We start from the raw sequence: 13,205 nt of genomic DNA, 5'->3' as shown, positions 1-13,205 counted from the left end.
CTACCACTTATTTTTCCTTTGTGAAAATATCCCTTTAAATTCAGTGTTTAGCAAATACTGCTTAGTCCCATCACAAAGTAAATTGGGTATGGATCATAACAGCAGGCTCCTCCAGTCTCTTTCAGATGCTTAAATTACATCATGATCTAACTTCACCCAGGGGAGGGACGAGCTCTGCAGATTGCTGTCTGTCCTTCTGCTTTGGTAATCTCCGGTGTTTCTCGGGTGCCTTTCACAAGTTTTCTGTGTATCAGCACAATGACTCTGCCTTTGGGGTGTGAGGATGTTTGTGCTGAGGTACCCCAGCATCCAGCAGCATCCAGGCAGGCTGCAGTGCCAGGGGCCAGCGAGGAGGTGCCTGGCACTCGCAGGGAGAGTTTGGCCAGAGCAGTTTCTCTTTGATTGTGGTCGGTTGATGTCTGGGTGAGGACAGGGGAGTGCCCCTGGCCCTGCACTCCCCACCTGCCCTTGCAGCCACTTGTCTCCTCCATCCACGCTGACCAGGTCTCAAGTTTCTTTTGCAGATTTCACTTTCTGTCCCCCAAAGCTGCTTCTCCTGGGACAGCCCTGCTCCAGCCCTGTGTCCCTGGGTCGGTGTCCAGCCTGGGGCTGGCAGGGCAGCCTGTGCCATAGCCCCTGGGATGGCTCTACCAGCAGGGATGCTAATGGTGGGGAGGCTGCAGGGGCAATTATTTGCCATATTGTGCTCTCACTTGTGTTTAAAAACAACAACAGCTCAACTGACTCATAGGTCTTACGGCCTCTGAGTCATTTTTTTATTTCTGGATTTCACTGCTCTGCCCTTTGCAATGAAGGGAGTTGCATGCTCACACACACACACACACACACACATCAAGTTCACATTTGTTTTTCCCCTATAAAAACAAAACGATTTCCATACCATTAATGAAACAGAAATGATTTGACTTCACGTACTCTGGCTTTTATTTTCCATTGTATAAACTCTGCAGATGAAATAATGATGGTTGTAAAATAAACCTCTCTCTTTTTTTTTTTTTTCCTTTCCCTTTCCAGGCAGCCTCTTTTCGAAATAGCAATAGGGAGTCACTTACAGACTTGGCTTGCGCTGTGCCTGTAGTAATTAACCCCTTCATGCCCGGCTTTTCCTCTGTTGGAAGTCAGCCACGGCGTGGGTGAAGGCATCAGCAGGGCTCCTCTGGGACCAGGAGAAGGCGGGGGAGCAGAGCAGGCAGGGAAATGTGGGAAAGGAGGCCAAGGGCTGCTCCAGGCAGAGCAGGGGTGAGTGCCTGGAGCGATACACCCGTGGGCTGGGCAGCTTTCCTTGGAGAGCCAGAGTGCTGGCACTGCAGGGCCAGAGGCTCCTTCAGTCTTCCTACACTCTACACTTCTTTTGGGTTTAAATCAGCACTTCTGTTTTGTGTCCAGCCTGGCAGCCCCGTCCTGGGTCATGTCCCTTCCTCCCCACTCCCCAGCGACCACCAGCGAAACGCTCTCTCTCCTCCCCACACGCTGCAGGATAATCTGTGGTAAATAATTAATCACCTAATCTTGCTCTTTTTGTTTGCAGGGCGGTTGTGATTTTAGGAAACACTCGGGGGAGCATTCCTGGGGTGAGGTAACACCTTACACAGCAGAGAGCCAGCTGGAGCTGGGTGTGTGAGCACTGCCTGCCTTGCCCCCCAGGACGGGCTGAGCTGCCCTCCCCACAGGGATGTGAGCTCTCCTGGTAGACCCTCACCATCACACACAATCTGTCTGTCCTCAAGGCCTCCACACGTGCCACAAGCATTTTTTCTGATCACATTTATCATGCAGCAGCAGCACCCTGCATCCCCCCAGCACTGATTCAGATGCTTCCCTGATGCCTGGCCTGGGTGGGTTGGTGACACTGACTGAGTTACTGCTCCTCTTCCCAGACTGGGTGATGTGTTTTATATTATTTCTCTTGGATTTATTAAGCATTATGTAACTGGCTAACCAATCCCGCATGCGATGCAATCGTGGCTGATTTCATGTCAGTGGAAAGTAAACAAAAAAATTGCTCTGAAGTGGCTAAACTGAAATTCATTTCCACATGCAGAGCAATTCCTGGAGGATCTTTCCCATCTCCTCGTGGTTAATTTGCATCCAGGCTCTCATGCAATCCATTAGAAAAGAGTTATGGAAAAATTGCACATAGATCATGACAGTGTGCTATGAGGAAAAATTATTAAGATGAAGTTTATTTTACTTAAATATTTTAAAGTAAGTTTTTTGATTTCTCTTGTGCCTTGAAATGTGTGACACTTGCCTATTTTTTTGTCTTTCAGCTGAGGAACTCAAAATGTGAAAGTTACTCCCCAAAGAAAGTTTGGGATTAAAGTTTGAAAAACCAGGCAAGCCAACCCTGCAGCCCCGAGGTGCTGAAGCCCAGCAGGACCCAGCCAAACATGACAAGGAGAATGTTCTGCCCTTATTGAGCTTTGGGAGCACTGTAAATATCAGGTGAGGATAAAACTATACCCCCATTAGACTCTGGACTCAAGCTCTTTCAGGAGCACTTGCTTTCTGGTGTCATGGACAGCATCTTTCCCATTAACACCAGTTTACATCCAGAGAGGTTGAGCTGAGGATGGGGGAACATGGAATGGATAAAACAGTAGTGGCTTTGCACTATTTCATTTGTTTTTCTCAGTATCTTTGAAACTTTCAGCAATGTCTCAAAATGGTGTGTGTATTTCTGGATCCACTTCACTGAAATACCAGTAAAGCTGGTAGCTGGGCTTACCTGGTTGCATTTATTTGCATTATTTTTCAGTCAGTCCCTGAGGCAGCCAAGCACTGCTTCACCTGGGCAAGAAGCTCAGTCCAATGAGGCTGAAATGCTGTATTGGACCTGGCTGGGCTCATGGGCCATATGACATCATTTGCCAGTTTCTGGGCTGGAATTTGAGCACAAAGGTGACTCAGCTGTGATCCAGGGACAGATGAGGGGGTGAAGGGGCAGGATGGGACAGCCCTGAGGGCAGTGCTGGTGGGAAGCTCACAGCTCCATGTGGGTTGTCACCACTGCACCTACCCTAGAGCTGACTTGCTGGACGAGGAAAGCTGTCCTGAAACAAGGAGAAAACTCAAAACTTAGGGGTTGTCCCCTCTGCTGGAGGCTAGTTTATTCCTTTGTGAGATGAGCAGGGATGCTCTGCACCCTTCTTTGAAAAGAGACCTCAAAGGAGGGTTGAGGATTAGAACAGAAGGTTCTAATCCTCACAGGAATCCCTCACATTGCCCAGAAAGCAGCTTAAGAGTAGGGGTTTTTTACTTCCTACCTGCTGGGTATTGTGGGACATTGTGTAATTATGGTCAGTACCTCCAGAGCCATGACCAGGCCAGGCAAAACTTCCCTGGCAGACTAAATCAGGTGTGAGTTTGCCGGGTAATACCTGTCCTCATCCCTTTAGGCATTTGTCAGCCACTGGGCTATGACTGCCAGATGAGGGGAGCTATGACACAAAACAAGTTTTGCGGCCATCCTGTGTCTGAAGGTGCCACCTTCTTTGACAGCAATTCCCTTTCATTGCACCTTTGTCCCCATTTCTTTCTTGTTCCTATATTCTGCTGTCCTTTCCACCCTGTTGTATTGGAAAACCCCAGAGAGAGCAAGCCAAGCCAGCAGCACAGCCTGCAGTGCCTGGGAGGGGAAAAAACCCCACAGGCAGGGGTCAGCCCAAGAGAAACCCATGGATACAGAGTGGGACCTTCACCAGCATCACTGCACTGCCCCAGTGCCACAGCAACTCCCCCCAGCTCTGAGGGGAACGTGCCACCCCTCCTTGTCAGATGGAAAGCAAAGCAACATATTCAGGGTCTGAGGAGGTGGGGAAATGCTGAGTTTCAGCAGCTCATAAGTAATTTTAGCAGCTCTGCCAGCACCTCTGCTTATCTGGGTCCTGTAGGGTGAGGCAATGCATTATCAGCACATCACAGCCTGGGGCACGTGGGCTGCCAGTGGGGTTTGCAGGGGGCTGAGCTGGCACAGCTCCATTGGAAGTTGCCTTCTAATGATTGGGGATTTGCCTGCCGTACTTTCAGAGCCTTTCCAAGATTTCAGCCCTTTGAAGAGCCCTTTGCAGTGATTCTGTCCTGACTAAATTCTTGCCTTGAAAATAAGTCCATTCTGCCGCCTGCCACACTGCTGGGGAGCAGGAGTCACTACCTGGCCACGCTCGGGTGGTTTGAGCTCATCCTGTTGCAAGTTGCTGCAGAAACTGCTGAGGATTTCGGAGCACTTTTAGGACTGAGAGCTGCCTGGCAGAATGCAAGTCAACCAAACCCACTCTGCTGTTGCCATCATTTTTATTGCTCCTGTTTCTGCAGAGGCACCAACAGTCTATCCTATATCCCAATTAACTGCAGCTTCTGCAGCTCATTCTCAGATGCAGCAGTCATGAGTTCCCCCTTTTACACAGAACAAGCAGCAGCAATCAACCAAGAAGCAAAAACATGTGAGCTGCCAGTCAGTAGCAGACATTGCTCTGCCTAAACTAATGCCATTCAAGTAAAACTACTGTGCAGCAGTCAGTGTTTTTTTATAATTATCATCATATTATGCTCTGGAATTCAATTTTCTGTGTGTTTTTCAGGCTCTGCATGAATCCTGGATTTCTGTGAATAGATTGAATTGAAATGGAAGGATACCATCCAAATAGGCAAACACATCAGAAACTTTATCTGGGTCACATTTGGGCACCAGGGTTTGCTCCGTTTTAAGTGCAAATGCGTTGCTGGTGATTTAGATGAACTTCCTGAGGAGTGTTTGAAATTCCTGGCACACATTTGGCATCCCATCTGCTGGAAGGTCTTTGATGAGCCCACAAAGGGACATTGGACTGGAGCTGCTGCTCTTCATCTCTGGTTGGACTTTTATGATTGACCAGTTTGCATTTTTTGCATTTGTATGGCTTTGATTCCCAAGGAGAAAAAGGGCTTGCAAGGGACTGTGTCACAAGCTGCTGGGGCAGAGGTGTTCTGTGAACTCTCCATCCATGTGCTGTCATCAGCTTGTTCCAACACTGCCAGCTCTTTATGTCTGCTGAAATCATTATGTAGAGTAGAATTCTGCCCTCGTTTAGGCCAGCTCTAACAGTAATTAAGTAATTTGTTCTGGCAGAGGGAACTTGAGGCTAGCTTGGGTTACAGATGCTAAAAACCTTCTGCCTTCTCCCGAAGTGTCCCATGTTTAGCACATAAATAGATGGTGTGTTCTTCTCTTTCATGCCCTTCTTCACCTGGTAAAAAAATGTTTTAAGGAGCTTCTGTTGTAACTTAACAAAATGAACTGCCCAGTAGGGTTGGATACAAGCTGAGTATTTTTCATTTTTTAAAGCAGAAGAGAGCTATGGCATGAGGGCAGGGGGACCAGGGCTGGAAAGGACTTCTTTGCAGGAATGGAACCAAGAGTCCTGTTGACAGAGCCTGAAGTGCTTTTTCTTTGCACATAGAAGTAATAAGAGCTTGTGTATCTTTGCAATGCCTTTCAAGAGATCCCCCTTGCAGGTGAAGGAGAAGGTTCCCACCAGTCCCAGCCCCTGGGCAGAGCTGCAGCACAGCTCCAGGGAGACTCAGCAGCAGGGAGATGAGTTTCAGGGGGCAGAGCTGCTCTTCCAGCATGGAAGAAATGACAAAGCAGGGAATGTTCTGTTTCCCATCTCCTGCTCCACAATCTCATCACTTTGCAGGAGTGCCTTGTCTTTTCAACTCAGAGGCCTGCCTCTGAGCACCTCCTGAGACATGCCACAATCTGAATATGCTGAACAGAGCTTCTGCCCAAGACCACAGCCTGTTGCAGAACTGATAGCCCTGGCAAGGGTGAAAGGAAGGCTCAGATGTGATGGTGCTGTTCTACAAACAGGTGAGCACAGGGCACATATACAAAACCACAGTAAATTTTTGCTGAGACCTCACCCCCAAGCTAATATCTTGTGCCTTTGCTGGGAATGTCTGTATTTTCTCCCACTGAGTGCCTTTTGGCATAGTAAAGGCATGGCAGGAACTGAGATCCCAGGGGATCCACTGGTCTTATTTCTGTGAATGCTTGTACCCTGGGTCTATTTGAAGAAGGATGATTCATTCAACTGCTTGAGCTTATGGGTCTGTGTGTCACTTCCCACTGCAAGAAGAAGGGTCTTTGCTATCATGGACTGGTTGGAGCTAATTTTGGGATAGATCTAGCATGGAAAAAATGCTTTACGCAGCAAGACAGTGGCTGATTCAGTTTCTTCCATGCTGGATGCTGGTGTTTAGAGTCTCCAAGGCAGGAAGTTTTATCAAGCAACATCAAACAGATGTTCCTCATCGTGCTCCAGCTGCATTGACTGGCAACCTGCTCAGTCAAACACTCGAGGGGGACACAGGCTTTCATTCTGCATGGACAGCAGTTTATTTAACAACCCACCTGGAAGCAGCAAAGGATCTTTTAAAGGAAATGTCTGTACCAGTGTTCATTGTAAATGCACCAGAAGCTCTTGTATTCACAGCAGTCACAAGAACCATTTCCAAGAAGGGGCCTGAGTTATCCTCCTGATTTTGCAGGAAAAGTGAAGAAATTTTTCGCTGGATTTTCACACCTGCTGGTCACGGTTTGGATCCACATTGGCAACATCATCTTTTGATGGGGTGCACAGTGAACTATGGCAATGCAGGATACAGCCAAACATTCTGGTTTGGGATGGCTGAAGGGAGAATGGATCAGTATCAAAATCCCATTATTGATCTAAAGAAAAGGCCCCTCTTCGTGGCCAGGAACTCCAGCAGATGTCTCTGAACCTTCCAGATGCAAAGATGTGAGTTGTCCCCAGAGGGAACATCTTCCCAGGGATGTTGCAGGAACTGAAGAGATTAGGAGAGATTTATTTGGATAGTGGGGCAATATCAGACATCAGTGGGTGTCAGCTCAGGTGATTGCTTCAGGGCTCTGCCCTGCCTGGATGCCAAGGCAGGGCAATAACCCAGCCCTGTGTGCTGGCAGCCATGGCTGTGCTGGTTCCCATGGCTGGCACAGGCACATCTGTGCTGCTTGGTGTGCAGGGTGTGCATTAGGGGGTGTGTGATGTCCTGGAGGTCTGGACTCTCCAGCTCCAAGGCATGGCTAAAGGACTTGCCATCGAGTGCTGCACGGGCAGGACAGCAGCTCTTTGCAGGCTGAGTGAAGGCAGTCTGGGATTTCCTCCAGAAACTTCACAGCTCACCTGCACTGAGTCTGGAGCCAAGCTGGAAGCTGCTGGGGAAGCTTTCTTTGGACATCTACTTATCCAGAATGACTGGAGTTTTGGGTCCAGTGGAGAATAACTGACATGGAGCTGAAGGGAACATCTCCATCCACAGTGTGGGAAGGTGAGAGGCCTTCCTGCCACCAAAACGTGTCCAATATGATGCTGCTGCAGCTACTTTGAGAGTTGTGGCCACTTTGAGAGAGGCCCGGGTGTAACTGGAGCACAGGACCCTGCAAAGTGACAGTCTGCAGCTGCCACTGCTGGAACCCACCTCAGCCCCCCACTACAGCTGGAACTGCACACCAGCCCCCCAACTACAGCATGCCCAGGCTGAGTGCGTCAAATCACTCAGCTCAAATGGTGATAACGTCCTTAAAAAGCAAAAAATCTTGAATCCAGATAGCCCTGTGCAGGGTCTAGGGTAGCTCTTGGGTTTAGGCATGCTCTTGGGCTGCTGGAGTCCACATGGGCCACAGCCCTGTGTCCAGCACAGCCTGGCAGGCAGTGGTCACATTAATGACCCACATGCCACAATGAATTTGCTGTAGTATAAATCAGCTGTCATTTGTTCCTAGCTTATCAACGGGAAGGAAAACATTGCAGTGCAACAGCTCCATGAAAGTTTAAGTCTTGGACCCTCATAATTGGTAGGAGCATGGGCTGCAAAGGGGATTGCACGATAAGAAGGCTCTCCCACTACTCCTAAAATTTTGACAGTTGCCAGAACCTGGCAGCAGAGTTTCAACCCTACATGGGATGTAACAAAAATATGAACCAACTGAAGAAGAAGAAAAAATATGACTCTGATGGATGCTACACATAATTTCCAGAGGCAGGATCACACGAGTTGACTCTGAATTCAGGGATGTGCATCCAAGCAGGGCCAAGACATCTTTCAGCCACTCCTTCACTTCCCCCTGAAGATCCCTAAGGAAATGTTATCCCACAGTTGGGGTCCAGCATGGACATAGTGTAGGTTTGATAGGGCAGGCAGCCATCAGTGGTGTTATCTCCCTTCTGCATGGAGGCCCCTTCCAGAGCAAGGCTTTCACTTGGCACACAGCACTGAACTCGAGATGTGAAAGGAGCAGAGTGTGTGGGAGCTGCTGATTTTGTCTCCTTGGTGGGACTGTTTTTTTTAATAAAAGTATCAGATGTTGCGCTTCCTTGAAAACATGACAGTCTATGGGAGAGTTCATTAGTTTATGGCAAGTTGCAGCACTGTGGAGCCTGGCTGAAAGCAAATGTTATTGCAAAGAGTTATCACTAAGGGGAGAGGAAAACAATGTCCTGAGGAAATAAACTCGACAGAGCAAATCACTGAGCAATATAAAGCTGTGCATACAGGCAGTAGAGCGGAATTCTTTCTCAGAATGAAAGGCCCCAGTCACCTGTTTTTAATGCCAGTGTTTACTTTCTGCATATTCAGTGAATGCGTGGGATACATCTGTGCAGAACTCTGTCTCTAATGGGAGTAACAAGTATCATGATTGCAGCTGGCTGAACTTATTTACTACTAGTACACAAAAATGTCTTTGGGGCCATCATTAAACAGTGATAACACCAGTAAAATACCAGGAAACATCCGTTTTGTGTTGGTTGTTGGGATTTTTTGGTTAGAAAATTGTGTGTTTTAATTTCATGTTTTATTAAATGTTTCAGAAAGTATTCTTTCCTCAAAGGCCCCTATCAAAATGCAGAGTGAAGCCTTAGTGATGGTCAGCTATACCAATGACCAGCCTCTCTCAAGTCTGAGCAAAGCTGGAGGTGCAAGGGGAGAGGAAATACCAGTTTTCATTCATCTCACATAGCTGTACACTGCCACTCTTCTTGACCTTCAGTTAATCTAATTCACACCAAGGACTGAAACCGTAGCATCAGATTTGGAGGTGTGTAAAGGTGAATTGAAAATAAGCCATCACTTTCCTTGCTGAGTCTGATGGCACTTGCAACATTGCAGTGCACTCCAGTTCTGCATGATAAGGGTTTTTCTTGTGCCTTCCATTTTTATTTCCTAACTGGAGAATTTGCTGCAGCTTTGTTCTTATTTAGCCTCATGGTAGGATGCACAAGTTTCTCCTTCAGGCAGTGGGATCCTGTGCCTGCTCCCAACCCAGCTGCCTACACCGAGCCAATGTGGGGCTCTGGTAGCCCTCAGAGCTTTCTGAGAATGGTAATTTCTTCCTTTATTTTGGCTGTATTAAATCAATATGACATGGATTGTCACAACCAGCCCTGCAGCCCTGTGTCCTGGGGTGGGCAGTGCTGCTTAGCCTGGGAGGAAAGGTTTGCTCTGCTGCTCTGGCTTGCCCTTGGACCTGCACAGCTCCTTTCTGTAAATGCCTGTGAAATGGAGGGTGACTCTTCATTTGTCTTTTTCCTTCCCTCATCCTCTCACTGTTTGACCCAGTGTTCCTAAATTTTGCATGCATTGGTGTTGGGCTGCAATCCCAACAGAGCCCCTGCCTGAGGAGCGAGCTGGCATTTTGGTGGCACGACAACCTCTGGCTTTAGCCCTGGTGACCTCAGAAATAAGAGGCCAACTTCTTGAATGGGCTGCCTGAGGAGCCTGGGATAGGTCAGAGATTTCTTGGGCAGATCAAAAGCCGGAGATGCTTTTCTGACAGCCCTGGAGCTCCCTGTCCTGATTTATGAATTCTATACACTCTATATATTTAGCTGAAGAGGCTCACTGGGGGAGCAGTTTTTGCAAGCAGGAAAGAGAATGTGGCTTCATAAAGTCACCATCTATCAGGAGATTACCCTCAAATGCACTCTCTGTAGAGCCATCAACCATGGCAAAAGGAGCCCAGGAGACTTGGCAAAAAAAGTCAGGATCTTTCAGCTAACCAGCATTTCTAACAGGAGACCTAGCTATGGGGAAGCAAACTCAAACCCCAGGAACTGGGAGCTCTGCACTTGGGGTAGCAGAACTTCAACTTCACCTCATTTCAAAAATCTTCTCTTTCTTTGGAACCTCGCCAGAGCCCAAGGGGTACATCTTGCTCTTCCTTGGTAAGTGCCATGTGCTTTGGCAGATTTGGAGTTTCATATCCTCTTTTGGAGGCTGGATGCACAAAGGCTCTGCCAGGCTCCTGGGGCTCTTACAGCCCTGAGAGCTGCTGTCACACCAGTGACACTTAGCTCAAGTTATTGGTGCAGTCTCCACAGGTTGGAGGTTGTGATGCTCTGCTGTCACCTCTGTGAGATGAGACTGAGCTCAGCCCCTTGCCTGTCTGGATGTGAGCCCTGTTCCTGACAGATGGAGCACAAGGGATAATTTCCCAATATTCATAGAAAACAGGGCAGGAAAAATCCCAATTCCTACTTCTGAGGGCAGAGTGTTTCCATGTGCACAATACAGTAATCCTGATATCAAACCTGTAGTTTCTGTATAGCTTATGGACTTCCAAGCTGGTAGTCTTGCAATCTTGAAGGCTTTGAGCAACACATACCCACCACATCCCAAGCCTGAGGAAGTGCCTGCTGGAACAACTTTGCTGTGCTGTGCCCCATTTCAGCTTCCAGTGTGCACATCTTGTTTTATCTCTGTTCCACAGAAGAGGAAGCCCTCTGCCAGAAAAGGTTTTCCCAGGACCTGGCTGTAGATGACCAGCTCACCTCCCAGCTCTCTCCTGGCCAACCTAAAGACCCTGAAAGCCTCCAGCTCCACCCCCTCTATGACAGTTTTCCAGTCTGAATGATCCTCATATTTTTTTTGTGCAGTTAAGTCCAGGATTGCACCAGCTCTCTGTTCTGGAAGGATTTTCTGCCCACCTGTGTGAGGGTTTGTGTTCGCAGTGGTGAAACCACAGCTCCTGTCTTCACCTTCTGCTGAGAAAGCCATGTAAAATTGCTGCCCTCCAGCAGGCACTGCCATTGAGGAGAAGTTTAAGGGTGAATATCCAGAGATATCGATTAAGGGTGGATATTTTGAAGCCTTGGTAGGGCTGGCCATGGAGAATTAAGGAAATCCAGTAGCTGAATTTCAGTGTTCTGGGCCATGTTCTCTATGACAAGTCTTAAATCTCTGTGCTAAGAGGATCAAATTTGCTGCTGCCGCCAAGCCAGAGCTGTCACTCTTCAAAGACAGGCTTGATGAGTGGTATGATCTGTTGCTTGAAGAACAGCTGATTGTGCATGTTCTGTCAATTTGGGGAATTTGAGGACCTAGCTCTTCCCTTCTCTTTTAATGTCAATGTGAAGTGGCCTCCTTGGGTACTTTTACTCTCTCAGAATGACTGAAGGGTCAATCTTTACACTAAATGCAAAGGAAGTGGATGTAGTCCCAGAAAACATCTATCATTGGTGAGCTAAATCACAGATAACAAGCCTTGGCTTATTTTTTTTACCCTGTGCAGAGGCAAATTTTGTCATCATATCGCTCATATAACCTTTCAGATGAACTTAGTAATGGTGATATGTTTTGGTTTGGCTTCTTGCAGATGAAAACCTTGCCTTTTAGAAAAGGGAAACCATAAGTTAAATGACTCCAAAATTAGGTACTTCTGAAGGATAGTTAGTGGTCTTCCTTCTTACCAAAAACAACCTAAGAATGTGCTTTAAATAATAACTTGTAGTAACTCCTGCTCCAAATGTGATTAAGTTAGCAGGATGTTATCAGTATAGCATCCTACATTTCAAAGCACACTTTGGGGTATTATCTACAAAAATTAATACTATAGATCTCCATAACTTTGAAAAATCAATCAGATACTATGTCCTAAATGTCCCCATCTGGTTCTCTCTGCTTCAACAGTTGCACCCATGGTTTTGTTTGCCTATACACAAATTACTGACCAATAATTCTTTTATTCCCTGGTCTTGTAGATAGGGGGACCCATGTAAAGTGAACGCAGATACAGATCCCTGCCCCCAGTGATTTCATTTGGATGCAAAAATACTGGAATTATAGTCCTCCTCCATCACTTTGACCAAAAAGTGATTTTGGTTGTATTGGAATTTCTACATCATGGGCAACAGGTCTGTGTTTGTAAGAGTTCACTTTTTAAAGTAGTGTCCATGCAAATATATAAATACAAGCTTTGTAGGGATATATGCCTGTATACACATACACAGACTCTGTATATACAGAAAGACGCACACACACATACTTAGGAGATGTGTATATAACACTCACTTATACACAAATCCATTCCCTGTTATGAAACAATCATCAAGATATAAACAAGAAAAAGTTAAACCTCGGATGGGCACATTTTCAAGTGCTGCTGGAGAGTTTTATCTACAGTACTGAAGAAGTGCTATCAAAACTGAAACAGGGCACTTATTACAAAGAGATCTTTACGTAAGTGCTGGAAAGGTTTGCCGAAAAACCAGATGTTGTTGCAAAGACATTTCTCCTCCCCCTCTCCCACTTCTTTCCTCCTTTAATAGTTCGATTAATTCTGCGCATAGACCAGGGCTGATAAAAGTTCTAAGCTGCAAACTTCACCACATCTGGACGCTGTCGGAGCCAGATCGTTCAGCCATCGTGCGCTTCAGTTGCTTTTAATCTCCCTCAATAAAATAAAAACTTCCAACGAGTAATGCTGACCTATATATATTTTTGCACTGTAAACACTGACATCTGCAAGCTGCTCCAAGCCAGCACACAGCACTTTCCACCAGGCAACTGCTTGCCCCTCGCCATAGGAGAAATACACAGTCGTAGCAGAGTATTCAACTAAACTCTCTGCTATTTCCAATCCTCTGGCTAATTGCTGTCAGGGGAGAAATCAAAGATTAGCTGTTTTGCTGGAGGAAGGAAAAATAAACGACCTCTCTGAGTATGTTGCTTAAAACATTGCCTGACCAGAAACACTTTTCTACTCACACAAGGAGAGCAGCAGTAGGGGAAGCAGACCGGGTCTCCTCCAGTGCCCCATTTCTGGATGCCCTGGCAGCAGCAGGCAGGCTCACGGCGGTGACCGGCTCATCCTCCTCGGGGCAGCGGTCTGAGCGAGGCTCCTGCTG

General features: G+C 47.1%; 1 protein-coding gene across 1 annotated transcript in view; it reads right to left on the bottom strand.

The window, feature by feature from the left end:
* Positions 1 to 13,205, bottom strand: part of LOC102074010 (TGF-beta receptor type-2) — a 32,034-nt gene extending 18,829 nt beyond the window's left edge. Inside the window, exon 1 of the mRNA XM_005495525.4 lies at positions 13,066 to 13,205. Within this exon, the coding sequence (XP_005495582.1) occupies positions 13,066 to 13,117 (52 nt within the window). The 5' untranslated portion in view covers positions 13,118 to 13,205. The remainder of the gene's footprint in view (positions 1 to 13,065) is intronic.

The sequence above is a fragment of the Zonotrichia albicollis genome, chromosome 10, assembly GCF_047830755.1.
Source record: "Zonotrichia albicollis isolate bZonAlb1 chromosome 10, bZonAlb1.hap1, whole genome shotgun sequence".
In the NCBI taxonomy this organism is placed as follows: Eukaryota; Metazoa; Chordata; class Aves; order Passeriformes; family Passerellidae; genus Zonotrichia; species Zonotrichia albicollis.
The sequence above is the reverse complement of the archived record's forward strand: the minus strand, read 5'-3'. Positions and strand labels throughout refer to the sequence as shown.